We start from the raw sequence: 23,826 nt of genomic DNA, 5'->3' as shown, positions 1-23,826 counted from the left end.
ATGATCTCTCCCTGTGGTTGCATGTATATGTGAAAGAGCACTGGAGACAGTATGGAGCCTTGTGGAGCTCCACACTTTAGTTCTTGCTTTGCATTCCATTAGGCATCAGGTTGCACATGTGCCTCTCATTGGATCTCCAGCTTCCATGGTGCTGGGAAGTTAGCCTCTTTCCTCATTTGAGAGAGGAGAGAAGCGACCGAACTTCCCAGCGCCATGGGAGCTGGATACTAAATGAGAGGCAAGCACTTCTCATTTAGTATCCAGTTTGCACAGCACTGGGGAATTTGGTCACCACTCTCATCACTGGAAGGAGGGAAGCGACTGAACTTCTTGCTGCAAGTGCTGGATACCCAGCTGTGGTGTTTTGGGTTAATCCATTCCTTGATCCAGGCCAGCTTTTGAATGGGGCTTTAGTTACTTGTATTCCAGTCCTGGAGTACAGGCGGGGCTAACTAACAGCCAGCAGCAAGAGCACGGAAAAACAGTCTGCACTTGCCTCTCTGCACATCATATCTATTTCATTAAATATTAACACTCCTGATTCCACTCCACTGCCTTGTTCTTGCATACCACAACTCTTTCCCTAGGATTCCACACCAGTGGGGCAGGGGGTGGGGAGGAGTGGCAGAGGCAGCGAAGGAGGAGTATTGCTCACCCCCGGCCCTGAACCCTTTTAGGGACAGCCCTGCCAGAAGGATAACTTGGTCGATGGTATTGAATGCCATCGAGAGATCCAAAAGGATCAGCAGAGTAACACTCCTTCTGTCAATTTCTAATTGGAGATCATCCATCAGGCCGGACAAGGCATTCTCCACCCTCGAAAGCCAGATTGAAATGGGTCTAGATAATCTGTTTCTTCCAGGACTGTCGAGCTGGGAGGCAACCATCCTCTCAATCACCTTGCCTAACCATGGGAGATTAGAGACGGGCCTATAGTTGCCTAACTCTGAGGGGTTGTTGTTGTCATTTTCGCTGTCGTCAAAGCATCACAATTTGGTACCTGGTGGCGATTGTCTGGGTGGGTGATCCGTCCACCCAGAGGGAAGGACGTGCTCGTCTGCTGGGAGATAAGCTGTTTGAGTCTCCTCTCTACTAACCCTCTTGCCTTTTCTCACTGGTTGTGAGAAAGGGCTCCTTGTTTTACACAAGATGGAACTCATTTTAGCAATATATAAAGAGAGAGGTAAAGACCCTAAGTAGCTCAGTGGGGAAATGCTTGACTAAGAAGCAGAAGGTTGCCGGTTCGAATCCCTACTGCTACTATATCGGGCAGCAGTGATATAGGAAGATGCTGAAAGGCATCATCTCATACTGCACGGGAGGAGGCAATGGAAAACCCCTCCTGTATTCTACCAAAGACAACCACAGGGCTCTGTGGGCGCCAAGAGTCGAAATTGACTTGACGGCACACTTTACTGTTAAAGACCCTATACACAATTCTGGCTCCCTGAACTAATATTTATGCATGGTAATGGAGAGATTTTAAATAATGTTTTGAAAAGAAAACTTATGAATGTTTCAAATATCTATAACATGTGTCATTCATCTGGCAGGGTTCTTTCCCCCCCCTTTTCCCCTTCATACTTTGGAATTACCTGAAAATACTGCTACTACTTTGTATTATCTATATGCTGTATATAATTCTCTTAAACGCACCCATTGCTAATCCCATGTGTGGCAGCTCTCGCGAGAGTTTGCGAGTGAGCTGTCGGGGAAAAGAGAACAGGCAAGCTAATGGCCGGCCAGCCGGCCCAGAGAAAGTGGTGCTGGGGAAAGCAGGGGGAGACAGGAAAGCAGCGGCTGGAATGGGCTGAGAACGGAGGAAGAGCTGAGGGGGAGGGAAGGGGAGAAGATGGGGAGGGCCGAGAACAAGGGAGGGGGGCTGAGAAGGGAGGCGGAGAGCCAAGACGGATGGGGGAGGGCAAGAACGAGGGGGAGAACTAGAGGCACAGATGTTCTGCACCCGAGCCAGCTAGTACTATTATATTTTGTTGAATGTTTATTGTTTTGCAAAGTTTAATAAAAATGGGGGGGGGAACCCTGACCCTTTCATGCTTCAGAAGTGGAGCTGGGGGTGCAAAGAGGAGGGAAGTTTGCCAGCAGCCTCCTCTTCTCTCCTTGTGCTTCCTGCAAGCTTTGCAAGGAGTGTGAAGAAAGGCACTCCTTGCAAAGCTGGCCAGGGTTAAATCAGTCCAAAAGATCTGCTCTGATAGCAGAGGAGGGAGGCATTTTGCCACTCCCCTGGAGCCCCAGCAACCTGCTGCCTGAGGCAACTGCTTCACTTTGCCTCATGAAAGGGCCGCCCTGGGTCTTGCCCATCGTCCAGTTCTTGTCTTTCGGCAGCATCCCCCCTTCCTTCTTCCCCTCCCCCTGGAAGAAACGTGGACTCTGTCAATCAAAAGAAGATCCAGTCTCCCACCTGCAAACCAACATATCCCTAATCATACTGTAGGGAGATTTTAACTGCAAGCTGTCTTAGCTGAACCCATCTTGGTTGAAAAGTGGGGTGTGAATATAATAAATACATACATTGTTGGAGCATGAATGGGGGTATGACTGAGTAGGTTTCATCTGTCTAATAGTTGGACGGGACCTTCTCTGAATCTGGCAACTTGGTCTATTCACGGCTCAGCTGCTCCGAGGAGAAGAGGACTCTTCATCTAATCAAACTTCACACCACTTTAGGGAGAGAACAGAATGGATACAGCACCTAAGACCTTTACAGCAGAAGTACTGGCCAATATTAAATGTGGTGCTGAAATCTGAGGTGCACAAAAACCAACTTACTAAAGCCAGGAGAGAAAAAAGAAGCACATTTCTAAGGAAATTGTGCAGAGGGTCAAGAAAGACCATGATCAGCAACAGATTGCAAAGAAATTGTGGTGGATAGAACTGCCGTTCGGGAGCTCTCTAAACAATGTAGAGTTAGAGCCACTTCCTCAAATGGCACTCTGTGGAGAAAATGTCCTTTCAAAATCCATTCCACGAAATCCAATTTCAGTGGATATGGATATTCTTGGTTGTAGCAAAGATTATTTAGTCTTGCTATCTAAATCCAAATTTAACCGTGAAATAAACAAAGGCTTAGAGACATCATGAAGCAAGGGAAGATAACTCCACTTGGCATTTCAAAATATCCAGCATCACTAAGAGCCTGTTTAGTCTCAAGCAGTAAAGCTTGGCTTGGATTTTGCTACCTTGGGCTGCCGGTGGAGGGTTTGCATGTTATCTACAGAAGCATCACACACCTCAAACCCAGCATGCAATGCTTAGCATTTGTATAGCACTTTTTTGAATGTCCAAAGTGCTTCACATATTATACAATACTTATGGCAATCCTGTAATGCAGGGCTTCTCAGATTTGGATCCCCCAACTCATCCCCCGAAGAGGAGAGCTGATCTTGCAGTAGCAAGCATGAATTGTCCCCTTTGCTAAGCAGGGTTTGCCTTGGTTTGCATTTGGATGGGCAACTAAAATGTGAGTGTGGTAAGACATCCTCCTTAGGGGATGGCACCATAACTCAGTGGAAGAGCATCTGCATGCTTGCATGCAGAAGGTCCCAAGTTCACTCTCTGGCAGCATCTCCAGGGAGGCTTCAGAGAGACTCCTGCCTGGAACCTTGGAGAGCCACTGCCAGTCAGTGTAGCTAACATTGAGCTAGATGGGCCAAGGGCCTGACTCAGGATATGGCAGCTTCCTATAGTGCTTCAATGTTGTTGGACTACAGCTTCTGTCATCTTGGCCTTTTGACCGTCATGGCTGGGGATGGTGGGAGTTGCAGTCCAACAACATCTGGCGACCCACATTTGAGAGCCCCTGGGATAAGGCCAGTAAATAGTATTGACCTCACAGCTGAGGCTGGGAGGAAGCGGCTTGCTGACCTAGGTGCTCTCCAGATTACACGCTACAATAGGGGTAAAATGCTTCCGCTTGGCAGGACTGTATTGACAACGACCCCACCAGAATCTCAAACTCCTACAACGGGACAATACAACTATTTTTCAGCAACGGACTTGCAACGTTGTGGCACTATAATGCCAAAGTAAAACCCGAAAGAAGGCATCGGAAATGTGAACGGCACAATGCTGACAGCGTAGGGACTGCAGTGTCACGAAACGGGAAGTACGGAAGCACCCTGAGCAGTTCCGTCGTGACACTGTGGTAGGGTTTAATCTGGAAAGTGCCCTAGTGAATTCATAGTAGAGTGGGATTGAAACCATGCACAATCTGGCTTGTCGCTCAGTTTCTTAGCAGCTACATTTATACTGTTCCAGCCCTGGCAAGGATAGGCTTGGCAGAATACTTACCCAAGACATACTAATTTTCTACTTGCAGGGAATTATTTTTCTAATGGGGGGACATTCAAATTTAACCCACTTCTTATCCCAAAGTAGTAGTGCCTAGGAAGAGCTTTACTGCTTGATTCTGTTAATTATATAAATTGGCAGAGGCGCTCTTACCCGTGATTACTTAGGTGCACCTCTGTAAATTGGCACCAAGGTGCTCTAAAAAAAAACAACCTAAATTGAATTTATATATTTCTTCTTGCCTTACTGAGAACTGCTTACCAGATTCAGGCGTTCTGTTATGAAATTCACAATTTTGACTGGTAAGTAAATTCGATTCTCGGAGTATCTGCCTGAATAGAGAAGGAATTATAAAATATCTTTTGCATTATTTATTGTCAACACTGGCAGAGGCTCTCCAGGGTTACAGGCAGAAGCATCTCCCTACCTAGAGATGCCAGGAAGTGAACCTGGGACCTTTTGCAAGTAAAGCAGACGCTCTTCTACTGAGCTATAGCCCCAGCCCCAAAATCAAGTAGATCTTTTCCCTTCACCTTGGTCCATCTAGTTCAGTATTTTGTCTAAGGCCAGTGACAGGTTTCAGGCAGGAGTCTTTCCCAGCCTAACTGGAGATGCTGCTACCCTGCTACCTGGGCAAAGAGGCACCTTTTAGAAGTGGTGATTCTCTTTAATAAGCAGGGGGAGAGCAACTGGCCCTATCCACCCCACCCCAGCACAGCATCCCTCCAGTAGCTGTTGCTGGTATCTATATATTTTTCTTTTAAGATCGTGAGCTTTTGGGGGACAGGAAGCTATCTATATATTTAATTCTCTAAGGTGTACCCGTGGCTAATCCAGTGTGTGGCAGCTCTCGCAAGAGTCCGCAAGCAGAAGCACCTGATTGGGCAGTGGGGATTCCATATGCAGATAGGGAGGAGGAGCCTGCGATGATTAAGGTCAGTTGGAATGCAACTGTAACTGGGGGGAAGATGTTCTTGATTGTAGAGGAGAGAAGGATCTCTATGTATAAAAGGATAGTGGGCAGGGGTCTGTGAAGAGAGGGGTCGTGAGGGAGGAAAAAGCCCCTTCAGGAGAAGGAGGCTGCCACTGTGTGAATTAGATGAGCAAACAAGATGAACAAGATCTGGAATAACAGGAAGGGGGAGAGAGGGGAGAGCGGGAGGGAAAGAAAGACTGGGTGAAGAGTGAGTGGAAGAGAGAGAAAAAGAAGGGAGGGGAAGAGAGAAAGAAGAAAGGGCAAAGGATGGGCCCGAGCCTGTCAGAGTCCTGAGGGGAACAAGCAGCCATAACAGTTCCTACTGGCAGAGCAAGGAAAGGCCTAATCAACCACGGCTGCTGTTGGGGGCTACCGAGGCCACTAGCAAAGGGAGGCAGGCAAGGGACAGGCCCGGGCCTGTCAACGGCCTGAGGGGACAAGCGGCCATAGTGGTGGCGGCAGCAAGGAAGGGCCCAGTCAACCACTGCTGCCGCTGCTCCTGTGGGAAGGAGAAGCGGGGCTCGGATGAGGGTGGGGAGGTCTCTGGGGGTAGGGGGCTGCAGCTTGGCCAATAGGTGCCAGCAACGCTGCAGCCACGACCAAGAGGGGTGGGGGGGTGGAGTAAAGGGGTGATGGAGGAGGAGCAGGAGTGAGGCTCAGGTGAGGGTGGAAAGAAATCGGAGGTGAGGGGGGCTGTGGCAGGGGGCGAGGGGAGCAGTCAAGTACTAGCGCGCAGATGCTCTGCATGGGTTAAGCTAGTTTTATTTATTATATCTATGTAAACCGCTTTAGGAACTTTTGTTGAAAAGTGGTATATAAATATTTGTCATATTCAAATATTTGTCAGTTTTTAGGAGGGAAAAGTAAAGCTGTGGCTCTTCACACAGGCTTTTGAATGAGAGGGTTTTTTTTTTTTTTACTGCTGCTGATGCTTTGTGTTAATACCAACAACAGCCACTGTGTTAATACCAGTGTTAGATCCCAGCAACAGCCCCTGGAATGATGCTGTGCTGGGGGTGGATAGGACCAGTTGCTCTCCCCCCGCTAAATATAAGAGACTCGCCACTTTTTAAAGGTGCCTCTTTTCTCAGTTAAAATTATTATTTTATGGGTTATTAAATTTTTATATTTATATTATCTGTACTATTGTATTACATATTTTAACTCTGAGATCATCTGTACCTTTGTATTTTAATTATGTATTGTTTTAATTATACTGTAAACCGCTTTGATATTATTTTAATGAAAAGCAACATGTAAATTGAATGAATGAATGAATGAATGAATGAATGAATATTCGTATTTTTTATTTACTGTGGCAGCAACTCTCCAAGGTTTCAGGCAGGAGGAGTCTTTCCCAGCCCTCCCTGGAGATGCTGCCAGGGACGGAACCTGGGACCTTCCTCATGCCAACGAGCAGATGCTCTTCCCCTGAGCTACCACCCCATCCCCTGCATTTAGAAAATGAGCACTTCATGGAGAGAGCCATTCACTGATCTGCTAGTTTTCTTTTCACATGGAAGTTTTCCTTTTTTCTGGGGGAGCATTCAAACTTCAATCCCTCATCTATAGGTTGAATCGGTACAGCTGAGGAAGGGCTCTACCACATGGTTTTCCTGTGCACACATAGCTCAGCTTTAAAATCAAAGACCCCAAATACTCAAGTCCTTCATCCATGTTGTATCCCAAATGGGATGGGGAGAGATCACCCAGCCCTTTTACATCCACTCTGCAGCAGGGTTCCTATTCTTAACCTTGGGTCCTCAGATGTTGTTGGACTACAACTCCCATCATCCTCATCCACAATAGCCAAAGGGTGATAGGAGTTGCAGAGGAATGGTAGTCCAGGAGCAGAGCATCAGCTTTGCATGCGGACAGCGGAAGATTTAAGAAGAACCAAAGTAGGCACTTGCCAGTGGCGCCAAAATTTGAGGAGTGGCAAATTTTGCTGCCCCTCTTTGGGGGCAAGGGGAAAGTCCCCCTATTTTCTTCTAAAAATAAAAAAGCGATGGGGGCAGCGACGGAATCTTCATTTAATCTTTCTCCACAAGTGCGGAGAAAGGCCCATAACGAACTGCAGATGGGGGTGTGCAGTAATTTGGGAGGGAGGAGGGGAGCTGGAAGGAGGTCTCACTCACCGCCCCACCGCACAACAGCGTTGCTTTAAAGGTAAAAGGGGGAAATTTCCCCTCGCCCCACCACCAATCTTCCCACTGCAGCTGCTGCTGCCCCATCCCGCCACGTAGTGGCATTTTAAAGTAAAAGGGGGAAATTTCCCTTGCCCCTCCCGCAGCTGCTGCTATGAGGCCTTTGCTACCCCCAGGGGACTTTCCCCTCACCACCCCTTCCCTCGCTGCGGCAAATCCATGGCCGCTTATGGGCAGCAAAAGGCTTAATCTGCCCCTGCATGCAGAAGGTCCCAGGTTCAATCCCTGATGACATCTCCAGGTAGGGCTAGGAGAGACTCCCACCTGAAACCTTAGTGGGCCGCTGCCAGTCTGGGTAGACAATCCTGAATTAGATGGACCAGTGGCCTGACTCTGTATAAGGCCTATGTTCCTGTTCCTACCAACCAGCTTTTGATTACAATTACTAGGATGTCCCTTTACCACTTTTTTTTTTACCCTGATACAAGAAAAGCAATCTTTTGTACTGCTTACAACATAACATGGAGCCCTTGGTTCATAAAACCGTTGGCTCCATCAGGTTTGTGAGAGTGAAGCTTAAACATCTTGGCACTTTCCAGATTACACAGTAATACAGCCGTAGTATACTTTGGCTTGGCAGAATCGCACTGAAACCGTAAATAAAGGATGTTGTGCAAAGCCACCAGCAGGGGGAGCATTTTTTTCTAAACTCCTACAATGGGAAAATACAGCAATTTTTTTTATAGTGTTGTAGGACTGTAACGCAGCAATAAAACCCGAAAGAAGGCATTGGCAATGTGAACAGCACCTTGCTGACAGCGCAGGGACTGCGATGTCGATACACAGGCAATACGGAAGCACACTTAACGGACACAGAGCGACACTGTTGTGGTGTCCAATCTGGAAAGTGCCCAGGTGCGAAAAGCAACTTGGAATGAATGCAGACGGAGACCTTCCTCATCAGCAGCAAAGACCATTTATTCTTTACACAGCGCCATTCATGTACAAGGCCTTTACTCCTGGCTGCAAGAAGCTGTCGCTTCCCATGAGTCGGGCCAGTTGGGAATGTCCTCAGAGGAATGGGGCCTCCCGCTCCTCAGCATCCTCCTCCTCCTCCTCCTCCTCAGGGTCCATCTCGTACTCCTCCATGTCGGAGAGAGGCTGCCCATTGCCTCCGGTGATGTGCTCCGAGACGGTGCTCCGGGTAGTGGCACGGGTACTGCTCGGGGAGCACTTGCGGGAGCCCAGCTTCTGGAAGCGTCTGCGGCACATGACCTCCTTGAACATCTCACGGAAGCGCGTGGACATCAGGTTGTAGAGGATGGGGTTGGCGGCAGAGCTCAGGTAGAAGAAGACACCCGAGATGATGTGGATGTATTGGAACATGTTTTGCATCTGGTCGGTCCAGTGGGTGATGAAGCTCCAGACCAGGCGGTCAGTGTGGAAGGGAGCCCAGCAGATGCCAAAGACCACCACCAGCGCAACTGGGAGGCAAAGACAGAACATGGCGGTTACAGAGAGGGCCTTTCTGCCTAGCTCAGGGGTTTGCAACCCTGGATCCCCAGATGTTGTTGGACTACAGCTCCCATCATCCCAGCCACCACAGCCATTGGCCATTGTGGCTGGGGATTATGGGAGTTGAAGTCCAACAACATCTGGAGATCCAAGGTTGAGAAGCCCTGTTCTAGCCAGTTTGTCTTAGCTTAATTTGGAAGATAATTTCCCCATCTTGAGCACAATGTTCTTGATAATGGGGACTCCCAGATGTTGTTGATTACAGCACTCATGATCCCCAGTCAAAGGTCACTGCAACTGGGGATTATGGGAGTTGTAGTCAACAACATCTGGAAATCCCTGTTATAAGAAATCCTGTTTGAGAGGCACAGAAGATCAGACTTTTGGGTGCATGCTGTGGAGAAAGTGGATGGAGACACCGCTTTCCTTCCTCTCTCATAACGCTAGAACGGTGGTTCCCAATCTGGGGGCCTCCAGACATTGCATAACTACAACAGCCCCAGCTACAATTTATTGTGGCTGGGGATTATGGGAGTTGTAGCTCAGCAACATCTGGAGGCCCTCAGGTTAGGAACAACTGCACTAGAATGTGGGGCCAGCCAATCAAGTGAAGAGGGAATAGCTGGTCTTGGGTTAGTAAGCATGACTTGTCCCCTTAGCTAAGCATGGTCTGCCCTGGTTGCATATGAATGGGAGACTAGAAGTGTGAGCACTGGAAGATATTCCCCTTAAGGGATCGAGCTGCTCTGGGAAGAGCAGAAGGTTCCAAGTTCCCTCCCTGGCAGCATCTCCAAGACAGGGCTGAGAGAGACTCCTGCCTGCCACTTTGGAGAAGGCGCTGCCAGGTCTGTGTAGACAATACTGAGGTAGAGGGACCAATGGTCTGACTCAGTATATGTCAGCTTCCTATGTTCCTATGACTGGCAGTAGATTTAGGCAAAAAAAAAAAAAAAAAAAAGGAAGGTCATCTTCACACAATGTAGAATTAATCTGTGGAATTTGCTGCCCCAAGGTGTGGAGATGGTCACTAGATTAGAAGGCTTTAAAAGGGGGGTATGCAGAGAATGTCTCTCAGCTGCTGGTAGCCATAATGGCTAAGTGGGACCTCCAAATTCAGAGACACTATATCCCTGAATAGGGGTCCATGATTCTGCTTACCTCTACTCTGGATGAATGGTTCCCCTTTCTATCTGAAGATATAGAGAAGAACCACAACAAGCACTCTTCACGCACACACTGACTCTGCTGAAACTGGGGGTGATGGGGGCTGTAGCTCAACGAGCGCTGGGGAGTAGTCTGAGAAACCCTTTGGGGTCTAATCCCATGGACATTCACTCAGAAGGAAGCCCCATGGAGTCCAACAGGGCTTACTTCTAGGTAGGTAACTAGGTGTGCAGGACTGCACTACATTATAGTCTACCTTTCTTCCTTGATAGAATTCACAACAGCAATCATGGGGGTCCCAAGCGGTCTCCCAACCAGACACTGCCACACCCAGACTAGCTTAGATTCAGCAAGGGTGTTGTATTATCCAGGCGCGGAGCCATCCGAGCGGCGCCTGGGTCCAGCCCCGCCCGGCGGCCCCTCTGACAATGACCTGTGCGTGTGACGTCACATGCACAGGGCATGCCGGAACCCTGAGATAAATCCCCTCCCCGCCCACGAGTGAGTGCTTGCTCATCCTTTCCAGGCATTTGCTGCCTGAAAACATCTATTCCCCTTTCTCTCCCTCCAGCAAGCGCTGCCTGAAATGACAGGGAAGGGCTCGTTCGCTGCCTGAAAAGGATGGACAAGCTCTGCTTGGGGCTCTTAGTAGCCCGGGCATTTGTTCAGGGCTCTTATGGAGCCCAGCCATCCTCCCCTGGGGGCTTCAGTGGACCCTACCATTGGCACCTCAGGTTCTTTGAACCTGTTGGCACAATAGTAGCTACGCCTCTGGTATTATCTTTCTCCAGACCATGCCCTGCTGGAACCTTAACTATGAATATAAAAAGGCCTTTCCAGCTTTACATTGATTGATGAAATCTTTCCCCCACGTGCCACCAGCCCAGGAAACCTAAATGGTGCTTCTGGAACTCAGGCTCATGTGAAGATAAAGCAAATCTCATTCATGGGATCCGTGCACTATGGAAAGTGGTAGTAGTGTGCACGGACCGGTTCGGAGGCCATTCTACTGGCCTCCGAACCAGTCCGGACAAGGGGTGGTTTTGGTTCGGGAGGGTTAGGGTGGGGGGTCCCATTAAGGGCGGGGGGGGGCTTTACTCACCCCTCACGCGCTTTGCAGCTTTGGCGCCGTAAATATCAAAAAAAATCCGGGCGGCAGAATTGCTCTCCGCCCGCTCCTATGGCTCCGGGGCTCCTTCTTGTTTAAAAATCGGGCGGCAGGATATTTCCCTGCCGCCCCCCTTCCTGCACTTCGCAGACGGCAGGGAAGGGGGCGGGCGGGCAGAAGGACATCTCGCTGCCGCCCGCCCGAGCGTGGACGGACTCGGTCCAGGCGAGATTTAAAGAAGCGAAATGGCTTGAGGGGGCTTCGGGGGCGGCAGGGAAATATCCTGCCGCCCGATTTTTAAAACAAGAAGGAGCCCCGGAGCCATAGGAGCGGGCGGAGAGCGATTCTGCCGCCCGGATTTTTTTTGATATTTACGGCGCCAAAGCTGCAAAGCGCGGGAGGGGTGAGTAAAGCCCCCCCGCCCTTAATGGGACCCCCCACCCCAGTGCTGGACCGCTAGAAAGTGGGGTGAGGTGATTGCATTAATGGGGCCAAAGCTTCTAAGTCTCGGTTCATATTAAAAGTTATATGCATCATGGGAAATGAGGTATGAGTCTGGATCTTGCTCCCATGCATGGCTAACCAGGACTCTGGGGTCATGTGTGATCAGGCCATAAACCAGATTGGAACACCCAGTCCGCTCATAAGCATAATTGAAAGTGCAAAGGAGGAAACAAATCTCCTGTCCTGCTTGTGAGGACAAGAAAGTGATTGACATGTATTAAAGGGAAATTAAATCTCTGTCATGGGCTTTTGAGAATTATCTCTTTCATGTTTTATTTATGCATTTCACTTTTGCAATGCTCAGCCCACACAGCGCTAATAAAAATATAAAAATCAAACAATAAAACAGCTTAAAAATCAGCTACAGCATATCCAGTTGCGAATTCCTATGGCTTCCAAGTTTTGCCAGAACGGACTAACACAGCTACTCTACATAGGAACATAGGAAGCTGCCATATACCGAGTCAGACCATGGTCCATCTCACTCAGTATTGTCTACCCAGACTGGAAGCGGCTTCTCCAAGGTTGCAGGCAGGAATTTCTCTCAGCCCTATCTTGGAGATGCCAGGGAAGGAACTTGGAGCCTAGATGCTCTTCCCAGGGCAGCTCCATGAGGGGAATATCTTCCAGTGCTCACACTTCTAGTCCCCCATTCAGATGCAACCAGGGCAGACCCTGCTTAGGTTAAGGGGACAAGTCATGCTTGCTACCACCAGCCCAGCCCTCCTCTCCATAGACCTGGGCTCTTCTGCATACGAAGCAAGGACTCTGCCACTGAGCTGTGGCCGCATCCCCAGTTGGCGCCCGCTGGAGGCTTTACAGACAGGGCTCTTACCCTAAGCAGGGTGGGAGCAGCATCCACCCAGGGCTGAGGCACGCATGCACCCAATCAGAGGTTGTGTGTTTGCAAAGATTAAGATAGGAGGGAAGAATTACTCTGTGGGCACATGGAAGGATGCCTTTTTGTCCAACATTGATATAATGCTGGGGACAGGATGTGAGATAGTCATGCTTGTCCTAAGAACATAGGAAGCTAGACCATTGGTCCATCTACAGGTGAAACTTGGAAAATTAGAATATCGTGCAAAAGTCCATTAATTTCAGTAATGCAAATTAAAAGGTGAAACTGATATATGAGACAGACGCATTACATGCAAAGAGAGATAAGTCAAGCCTTAATTTGTTATAATTGTGATGATCATGGCGTACAGCTCATGAAAACCCCAAATCCACAATCTCAGAAAATTAGAATATTACATGGAACCAAGAAGACAAGGATTGAAGAATAGAACAATATTGGACCTCTGAAAAGTATACAGTGTACTGTGCTTGATTGGCCAGCAAACTCGCCTGACCTGACCCCATAGAGAATCTATGGGGCACTGCCAAGAGAAGGATGAGAGACATGAGACCAAACAATGCAGAATTGCTGAAGGCCGCTAATGAAGCATCCTGGTCTTCCATAAAACCTCATCAGTGCCACAGGCTGATAGCATTCATGCCACGCCGCATTGAGGCAGTAATTGCTGCAAAAGGGGCCCAAACCAAGTACTGAATACTTATGCATGCTTATACTTTTCAGAGGTCTGATATAGTTCTATTCTTCAATCCTTGTCTTCTTGGTTCCATGTAATATTCTAATTTTCTGAGATTGTGGATTTGGGGTTTTCATGAGCTGTACGCCATGATCATCACAATTATAACAAATTAAGGCTTGACTTATCTCGCTTTGCATGTAATGCGTCTGTCTCATATATTAGTTTCACCTTTTAATTTGCATTACTGAAATTAATGGACTTTTGCACGATATTCTAATTTTCCGAGTTTCATCTGTAGTTCAGTATTGTCTTCACAGACTGGCAGCGGTTTCTCCAAGGTTGCAGGCAGGAATCTCTCTCAGCCCTGTCTTGGAAATGCTGCCAGGGAGGGAAGTTGGAACCTTCTGTTCTTCCCAGAGTGGCTCCGTCGCTTAAGGGGAATATCTTAAATGTCTATGTCTAGAAATGGTTGGAAAATGTTGTTGGTGTGAGTTAGTGGAGTTGCCACTTTTAGGCCTCCCCTCGCCCAGCTCTTCAGAAATTAAATAGATGGGGTAGGTGTAATGGATGAGGGGGAGGAACTGCATCTTGTCTCTAGCACACATCAGCGGCATCATGAGAAACTGACCCCTCGGGCACACAGGCCCCCAATGAATTTCTTGTTAGTGAGCTTGGAGGGGAGATTTCTTTATCTACCCCATCTTCAGCAGAAATGCACAGGTAAGGAGAGCACTGCTAATTAATATTGTCAGGAGGCTTTGCAGACAGGGCTTTTAGTTCGAATCTCCTCCGGAATGGAGCGTGCCAGTCCACATATTAGCCTCATTTACACCAAAGTGGCTGTGGTCTATCAGGGACCAGTACAGACAGGACTCTGTTTCCCCCTGAATCGAGGTTGCACATTCTGGCTTCGCCCAAAGTATGTCCAGCTTTTAAAAATCCTGTATTTCCAGCAGCTTTTGAAAAAACCCCGACGTTTTTCTTTGATGTGTGGAGAGGCCATTGCCGATAAGGGTTACTCATACTTTCATTTTTTTAAAAAATGTCTGCTGGGTGGACTTCCATAACACCAAGTGTCAGCAGAGGAGAGTTTGACAGCTCAGTCCGGTGTGTTCTTTGAGTGATTTGCAATTGCAAGCAAGCGGGCTCTATCTCTCTCTCTCTCTCTCTCTCTCTCTCTCTCTCTCTCTCTCTCTCTCTCTGTGGCAGATTGATGCAATTCTGTGAAGGGAGTCCAGAAGGGGAGGGAGAAGGAGAAATTCTGGACTTAAATGCAAGCCCAAGCACAAGGCGTGTCTTCCTATGCTTTCAAGTTTGGTCACCATAGGAACACAGCTTTCATATGCAGATGTTTGGATACGCAGATGTTTGGAAGCTTAAGGGCCAGTTGTTCTCCGGCTGCTCAATAAAGAGAATCAGCCCTTTAAAAAGGTGCCTCTTTGCTCAGCTAGCAGGGGTTATAAATTATTTTCTAGCTCAGATTTCAATCCAAGCCAGGGAAGAATGTGGAGCTTCAAAGCCTGCCTTTATACCGAGGCACAGCCTTTTCTGAGCTCAAGTTTGGAGAGGTTTCTGATGTCCCTAGACAATTTTTGCTTGTTTTCCATCAGGGCTATTAAACTGTATTTCAGCAAGCAGTTGGTGAATTTATGAGTGCTCAGGCTGTCTTTATCATTATTGTTTGCTGTTTTGTTTGATTACTCTCTCTTGTTGTGGTGGCTTTAAATGTCATTCATCACTTTGAATGTTCAAAAAGCAGGTTATGCATATTTTAATTACACAAATGTGTACCATAATTATCCAATTCCAGAACATTTGCATTAGTTACCTGTAGATAGGGATGTATGAACTGATTCAGGTACAAAATGATTTCTACCCAAATCTGGCTGATTCAGGTGATTTGTAGACAGAACAAATCACCCCCGTGCTCAATTGCCCAGGTTTGGGTACAAAGCAAATCTCCCCATGTGGGGTGCACCAGTGTGGCCCAAAGCAGGCTGTGGTGGGTGGTAGTGCCAAATGGGTGGTGCCCAATGGATTTTCAATGTCTGAGGTATTCTGAAAGTAGATAGGAAATGTAGGAAATGAGAAAGAGAATCAACTCTCAGAACACCTCAGACATTGAAAACAACAAAGCCCAGTACCCCATGGGCTTGTCATACTGGGGGTGGTTGGTACCCTATGTGCACTATACCACAAACTGCTCTGGGCCACCCTGGTGCCCCCCCCAAAAAATGGAGTTATGGGGCTGCTGAAATTCCTCATTATTCCCTATGGGGGAAAGCCTAAAGACATGCAAACTTCAGGGGAAACAAAATTAAAATCACCCCTTTCACCAATTTATTTGAAATCTGGGTGGTAGCAGGCACCCATTGGGGCACTACCATCTGATCCACTCTTCTGCCCCCAAATCCCTTTTCTGCCCCAAAGACATGCCAACTTCAAAAAAAGGGGGGGAGCACCTCTTTGCCCAATTTCTTTGAAATCTGGATGGTAGCTTCCTTGCACCCACTGGGCACTACCACCCACCACAACCCACTCTGAGCCACCCTGGTGCCCCCACATGGAGCTATAAGGTTGCTGAAATCCCCATTATTCCCTGTGGGCTTCCACCCATTCAGCACTACCACCCACCCCACTCTTTTGCCCCCGGAACACCCCTTTTTGCCCCAAATTGATTCAGATTCAGAAAATTCGGGTACAAATTGAATCTAGGGTGATTCAGGGGGGCAGATTCAGACCCAACACAAATCAGAGGTGATTCAATTTGGGTACAAATCAAATCAAAAAAATCAATTTGTGCACATCCCTACCTATATGTTTGGGGGCTCCATTGAAAGTGCCAATTCTAACGTTTAACACTCTGAATGGTCTGGGCCCACGGTCTCTAGAGGAATGCCTCCTCCCATGTTGGCACTTGAGGCCTTTCAGCCTCCCTCATTTTTTGGAGTGTGGACTGGGGAGGCTATTTCTCAGACCTTGGCCCAGATGATACCTCCCTAGCCCACCTGATTAAAAGGGGGAAGTGCCGAGTGCACACCCCACCATGACATCTTTCAAGGACATCCTGAGGCCCTTGCCCTCTCAGCATTGAGTGAGATGCCCTCTCCCTCCACAACTGAAAACAGGGGTGCTCTTCTCTACTTGTAACACTCCTCAAACGAGGGCTTGCTGCTTGAGTGCCCCCCCCCCGCATGCATACAATTCCACACTGCTGGATGCTCTTCTCCGCATGCTGCGCAAAATGCATTCAGTGACTGCTGTAGAGCCTGTCCTGCCGTAATCAGAAAACAAGGAGAGTGTTGGTTCTCTGAGTTAAAAATATGCGAGAAACACAGGCTTGTCGTACAGTACACTGCCAGTGGTTCGGAATGAACCTCAGCAGCCCTGGCATGTGGCACAGCAGGCTGTGGGTGGCGCCTGAAAGCTCATGCCCATCCATCTGCACGCCTGTGTGTCAGGGGCATTGCTGGATCATTAAGAGATCCAGGCCTCGGGCCCACAGCCCCCCTTTTGATCATTAAACTCACTCCTACCCCACCCCCAAGAATACTTATGCATGCTTTTTCCATCTCTAATATTATAATGCAGGACCTCTGTAGGTGGATGCATCAGAGAGGCTGGTGAGCCCAGGAGTTATCTCCCAGGCTCTGTCCACTAATGCACTCCCTTACCAGAAAAGGCCATGGGGAAGGGAGGGGCTGATGAGGGTCTTGGCTCTGAGAAATGTTGGAGATGCAACTCCGGAGGGCATCAACTCTTAGCACCAGCAACCCTATTGACCACTAGGGGTATAACGGGTAGAGACCACCAGTAAGGGCATTTCCCCTCTGACCAAGCTTTCTCTACTCTGATTCCCCTTTGTTGGTCTCAGGTTTCATTCTCTCACCGGAGAGACTAGCTTCCTTCTTCTCCCTTCCCCACCTCTTGTATGCAGCAACCAGGCAGGCATGTAGGCTTATCTATCTCCCTGATGGATATCCTATATAAATTACTTTATTTAGAACTTTAACTCCATGTCTCCAGGGAGTTATTCTCACATGGCTCTATGCCACGGGGTATCCGAGGACTGAATCTACTTTGCAGTAGATTCGAGACAGTTTAATTTGGGGGATTAGATGGACAGTTCGCATAGCTGTAGGCTCCTCCCCGCACTCCCTGTGATTTTTCTCCTGTGTGCGTTCCCACTACTTGCTCCAGTTTTTTCCTCCAACCAATCACATCCCAGGAGGAGGCAAGAGATGCCTCCCTTCAGTATTACTTTTTTTTTGTTTGATGGCCAGCCGGATTTCCGCAAAAGTGGCAAGTCAAAACAACAGAACGCTTAACCCCAACCTGCAGTCTCCATTGTCCCCAGCACAGCATCCCTCCAATGGCTGTTGCTGATGTCTATTTTATGTGTCTTTTTAAGACAGTGAGCCCTTTGGGGACAGGGAGCCATCTATATATATAATTCTCTAAGGCACACCTGTGGCTAATCCCATGTGTGACAACTCTCGCGAGAGTTCGTGAGCAGAAGCACTGTGGTGATTGGGCAGTGGAGATTTCATATTTATTTATTTATTTTATTCTATGTTTATTCTGCCCTTCCAGAATGTTTCAGATGGGGGGAGGAGCCTGTGGTACCTTGGTGACTGGGCAGTGGGGATTCCATTTGCAGATAGGTAGGAGGAGCCTCGGATGGTTAAGGTAAGTTGGAATGCAACTGTTACTGTGGGGTGTGTGTTCTTGATTGTAGAGGAGAGGAATCTATCTATCTATCTATCTATCTATCTATCTATCTATCTAAGAGGATAGTGGGCAGGGGTCTGTGAAGAGAGGGATTGTGAGGGAGGAAAGAGCCCCTTCAGGAGAAGGAGGCTGCCACTGTGTGAATTAGATGAGCAAACAAGATGAACAAGATCTGGAAGAACGGGAAGGGGGAGAGAAAAAGATAGAGAAAGAAAAAAAGAAGGGAGGAGAAGAAAGAGGGGAAGAGCGAGTGGGGGAGAGAGAAAGAGAGAAAAAGAAGGGAGGCGAAGAGAGAAAGAAGGAAGGGCAAGGGATGGGCCCAAGCCTGTCAGAGTCCTGAGGGGAACAAGCAGCCATAGCAGCGCCTATTGGCAGCAAGGAAGAGCCCAGTCAACCACTGCTGCTGTTTGGGGCAACCGAGGCCATTGGCAGAGGGAGGCAGGCAGGCAAGGGATGGGCCTGGGCCTGTCAACAGCCTGAGGGGAATAAGCGGCCATGGCAGTGGTGGCAGTGAGGAAGGGCCCAGTCAACTGCTGCTGCTGCTGCTGCTGCTGCTGGGGGAGGAGAAGCAGTGGGGTTTGAGTGGGGAGGTCTCTGTGGATAGGGGACTGCAGCTTGGCCAATGGGCACCAGCAACGCTGCAGCCGCAACCAAGAGGGGTGAGGGGGATGGAAGCAATTGGATGGAGGAGAAGGAGCAGGAGTGCGGCTCAGGTGAGGGTGGCGAGATCTCAGAGGTGAGGGGGGCTATGGCAGGGGGTGAGGGGAGCAATCTGTTGGAAGTGAAGGACTCTGTGCTGTCTCATGTCTTAATGACAGAGGGGGACAGACTAGTGAGTCAGAGGGCTAGAGAGGTCAAGACATTGGTCATTCCTTCTCTACTGCTCTGACACTATCCCTTTGATATGTAGATTGCTACTCTTAGGGACTAACCTCCTTCCTTCCTGCCACTTCCTCTTCCTCCTTCCCTTCCTTCTCCCTTGCAACATGCAAGCTCCTCTCTCCCTGCACCATGTGTGCAGAGATGCATCCATCTGCATCCAGCTAGCTAGCTAGATTAGAGATCCTATCTCTCCACTTTACTATCTAGAATGGAGTTCACTAATAAATACTCCTTATATTGATTTGAAACTATGAACTGGCTCCAAGTTATTTTGCTCTCAGCACACACGCATGCCTAACCAAATTCTGCTGTGTTGTGCCTCTGTGCACTCTGCTATATTAGAAGGGTATCTCTTACCAGAGAGAATTCCCAACACAATCAAGTACTAGTGCGCAGATGCTCTGCGCGGATTAAGCTCATTTTATCTATCTATTTCTATCTACATAAACCGCTTTAGGAACTTTTGTTGAAAAGTGGTATATAAATATTCTTCGCCGTCATTGTAGTTGTCGTCCCTCCCCCTTCCATTTAATGGAGCGACTTTACTGCTGCTCAGTTAAACTGGACAGGAGGACAGGCAGGTGAAGCTGTGCAGCCCCATTTTCCAGCCCCTGCAGTTTCCAGGTACTTTCCAAAGGCCAAGCAGAGCACATGACAGAGCTGAGCCTTGAGGTCACCATGTCATGTATCACGGTGCCAGGTCCTCGGTTTCCAGAAAGGAGCCCAGCTAGCACATCCAGAGTAACCGGACAACAGACTTGGGGACCGAAGCAGAGAAACTGGTCCCGGGGAAAAAAAAAACCCCCAATGTTTGCACCCTTCTGCACCAGAATGGAATTTCTGCATAACATGAGGAATGCCCCCAAACACACCTGCAAACAGTTAAGGCCCTGGCGGGCTGAGCAGTGACACTGCAGGCAAATGCTATGGAGGTGCAGTACAAGCTCCCCCCCCCCCCAAAAGCTGAGCTGCAGTTTAGAGAGTGTTGATTTCTTGGACAGGAGCTTTTTTGCTGAGATATTTGCATCCCTTCCTCAGTGGATGGGGAGAAAGAATAGGGAACGCTCTTTTCTGATGCACAAGTCCAATGAAGCCTGTCCTCAAAACCTCTGGGAGGCTTCTGCCCCGAATCTCCTTCAGAAGAGAGCGTGTGCGTTCACACTACTTTTTTCCGAAAACATCGGAGCAAACAGGGAGAAGCACTGAGGAAGAATCATTAGCTTGATAAGGGGAATGTTCTCTTGAGAAATGCAGATATAGCTCTTTAGGAATCCCCCCCCTTCTAAAAAGGGTATAATGGGAACTCAAACCAGTCCATTATTCCCTGAGGATGCCCCATCCCCCCCTTTGGGGGGTGCCTGGGCACCCCAAATTGGGTCTGGGGGCATAGCAAGTTGTGACAGAACTCCCCCCCCCGGCAGCCCCAAGTCTGTGGGATGTACAAGGTTCCTCCCCCCCCCCCAATTTTTTTAGTTCTGGCCTCTCTTAACAGTCTATCTCAGAGTGGATTCTCTGGTTTGTATATAATATTACAAAAAGCTCTTCAAAAGGGCTGCCTGGGGGGAGTTCTACCACAAGGTGCTCTGCCACCAGATCCACTCTGAGGTGCCTAGGCACCCCCCAAAGTGGGGGATTGGGCTGGATGGGCCACCTCAAACCCCCATTGTTCCCAATGGGAGAAATGGGGAGGGGGGGCAGTTTTAAAAAATCACAGGAGTGCCCATTGCTTGGGGGTTCGGTGGATGGTGGGCACCCATGGGTGCCCACCACCCATTCCAGGTCTGTGCCCCTAGCAGGCCACACTACCAATACACAGTGACACAACTAAAAAGTCACCCAGCTAAGAACCAAAAAACCACCACAGAAACACCTGCTGCTGCGCCTGCACAACTGCAAAGCCAAGGGAACCAAACCAAACAGCACAGACTACACAACAGCCTCACAAACCAACAAGAGACCTATCAAGGCGGCAGCGCAAGGCAGTAAAACCAACCTGGCACCATGCAAACTGCAAAGAAAGGTGCAAGGCAAAAACACACCACAGTGAAGGAGGAAGAACTTAAAGTAACACACACACACCTTTTTTTCCTCTTGTCTTCCGGCATGTGTTTTGCAAAAATACAGCCAGGTCTGCCAAGCAGACTCTTATCAGCAGCAGGCCAGAAGGAAGCCAAGGAAGACTGCAACCAGAGTAATTTTGCTAGGCCAGAGGCTTGGCTTTAAATAGGATTTGAAACTCCCTCCTTTGGGAGCCCCCACCTTTGCCCTCCCTCCTGGCCAATAGGGTGCCAGTCCAAAGAGCCAGGCTCATCTGGCTAATCAGGAAAACATGAGCTCAGCAAAGGAAAATCGAGCAAAACAAGTGACACAAAATGGAGGATAGGACCTAAAATGGCCTCTAGAACCTTCAAACTGGCTCAAACAGGTTTGAATTTGAACTGGCTCTAAAAGGTTCTAAATTAGGGTATAATGGGGATTCGAACCAGCCCATTATTCCCTATGTGGAGTACCTAGGGGCACCAAACTGGGATGGGTAGTAGGCACCCAGGGGTGCCTACCACTCACCAAACCCCAAAGCAATTGGACACTCCTGTGATTATTAATGATTTTCTTAAGATATTTTCACTTTTTGCATTTCTCCCATAGGGAATAATGGGGATTTGAGGATGCTCAATTTCCCACATTTGGGGAGGGGTGCCAGGGCACCCCAAAGTGGGTCTGGGGACACGGCAAGTATGGCCTCAACTCCCCGCAGGCAACCCCAAGTTTGTAGGCTTTACTGGGTTTTTAAATATATATATAAAGAATTTTTCCTTTCATTGCAATGCATAGGAGTCTCTCTCCATTCATAAGTAGAACTGTGTGTGACCTTAATTGGTGTGCACACTGAGTAACTCTGAGTAGCTGGACCGGCACTGCCAATTCAATGCCCTGTTTGGTTCACATTTGAACCGGTTTGCACATCCCTAGGACAGACTCTGCTTAGTAAAGGGCACAATTGCTACCACAAGACCAGCTAGATGGACCAAGGGTCTGATTTGGTATAAGGCAGCTTCCCAAGTTCCTATCTTCTAAAAGAGTCTAGATTACTCACGTTACTTTTCTCATTGTTATCAGTCACATTTGACATCATTTAACATCTTTTGCTTGACTTGGATTTCTGAACTGCACAGTTCTTCTGGAACTGCTCTCCCTGCCCCCCGGCGGGGGATAGCTGCTATGTGTCTAGATGGACATTTTTAAAAGCCCTGTTGAAGCGCCTCAAGTTGCCCACCCCAATCTGGTTAATGGCTGAACTGAGACCACGGCAGCAGTGATTGGCATAGAAATTTGATGGGTAACAAAACCAGAGGGAAAACCATTCCTGGGTGTGCATCAGGTTCCAAAGAAGGCAAGTCTGCTGATGTGGATCTGGAGCTGGGTGTCTCTCACCAACTGCCCTACAGAAAGCTCCCTGCCTGCAACACATGCCAATTGCTTCTTGCTAACAAGAGCCAGTCAATCAGAGCTCTCTGGGGTCATAGCTGTCTACTTCCATGAGCATCTCAGAGCTGCCAACCTAAAAAAAAGTTAGTCTCCTTTCCTTGATCTTAAGTCTCTCCCCCTTCTTCTCCCCCAGCCATTTGGGGCCCGCTGAGATTAAGGTAAATAAATCAAGTAATGCGGCATTTTTGGCACTTGTTCAGAATGCTTTGATGGCGGGGCACTTTGTTCAGTCCTGCTGTGTCCAGGCTGAGCAGGAGATGCAACTAAGCCTGTGCTGTTCTGCTCATCAGTAATCTCTCGCCTACAGTTGATTTGCTCATCTCGCTTGCAGATAAAATGAGGTTGCCTACCAAAAACACAACCACCCCAAAAAACATTATTATTTGAGTGGCAGAGCTGCTTGGGAAGCACACTCCCTCTGCCCAGTCTGGTCAAACAAACAATTTCTCTTCTAATCAAAATCAGCTTTGAAACTTTGCAGGATGAACCAGGGCGCTTTCCAGGCTAACTGCTGGAACAGGAGCAAAATGCCTCCGTTCGGGCAAGTCGCATTCAGAACATAAATGGCAGGGGCAGCGATCTCACAGCAACTCAAAGAAACAGCAACTTTTTCACGCCAGATATACAATGTCCTTGCTCTATATCGCAGCGATTAAATTCGCAACAAGGCATTGGAAATGTGAACGGCAACCTGCTGTCCGCATAGGGACTGTGGTGTCACGATGCAGGAAGTGTGGAAGCCCACTTCCGAGATACGCCGTGACCCCGTTGCAGGGTCTAGTCTGGAAAGCGCCCAGCTGTGCACAGTGCTGACTGGCTAGCACCTGTGAAACCACAATCTCATCTTTTCTCCCATTATTGGATCAGTTTTCCAATTTATTTGTTTTTTAAGGTTGGTGTTGCTTTAAAAAAATATCAATAAATAAGCAAGCAAACAAATAAAGATGATGAATCAATCTAATTTTTGAAGATTTATTTATTGAATCAATTTATTGAATCAATAATTTATTGAATCAATCTAATTTATTGAAGTTTTTTGGAGAGGAGAGCTGGTCTTGTGGCAGCAAGCATGACTTGTCCCCATAGCTAAGCAGGGTCTGCCCTGGTTGCATATGAATGGGAGACTAGAAGTGTGAGCACTGCAAGATCTTCCCCTCAGGGGATGGAGCCGCTGTGGGAAGAGCAGAAGGTTTCAAGTTCCCTCCCTGGCAGCATCTCCAAGACAGGGCTGAGAGAGATTCCTGCCTGCAACCTTGGAGAAGCCGCTGCCAGTCTGTGAAGATAATACTGAGCTAGATAGACCAAGGGCCTGACTCAGTATATGGCAGTTTCCTATGTTCCTATGTATATCTGTAAACAGGGCCATCCCTTGGGCTGGGTGAGCAGGTTGATCTCCCTCAGCCCCAGGCTCTCCCAGGCCCCGTGACCAGGCCCAACCACCCCCACACTCCCCATCAGCCATCGCTC

General features: G+C 48.4%; 1 protein-coding gene across 1 annotated transcript in view; it reads right to left on the bottom strand.

Moving 5' to 3' along the window:
* Window positions 1-8,388: 8,388 nt before the first annotated feature.
* Window positions 8,389-23,826, bottom strand: part of NMUR1 (neuromedin U receptor 1) — a 48,884-nt gene continuing 33,446 nt past the window's right edge. The window contains exon 3 of the mRNA XM_053304675.1: window positions 8,389-8,915. Coding sequence (XP_053160650.1) covers window positions 8,503-8,915 — 413 coding nt within the window. The 3' untranslated portion in view covers window positions 8,389-8,502. The remainder of the gene's footprint in view (window positions 8,916-23,826) is intronic.

This window comes from Hemicordylus capensis, chromosome 3, assembly GCF_027244095.1.
Source record: "Hemicordylus capensis ecotype Gifberg chromosome 3, rHemCap1.1.pri, whole genome shotgun sequence".
NCBI lineage: Eukaryota > Metazoa > Chordata > Lepidosauria > Squamata > Cordylidae > Hemicordylus > Hemicordylus capensis.
Note: the sequence above shows the minus strand (reverse complement) of the source record. Positions and strands in the feature narration are given on the sequence as shown.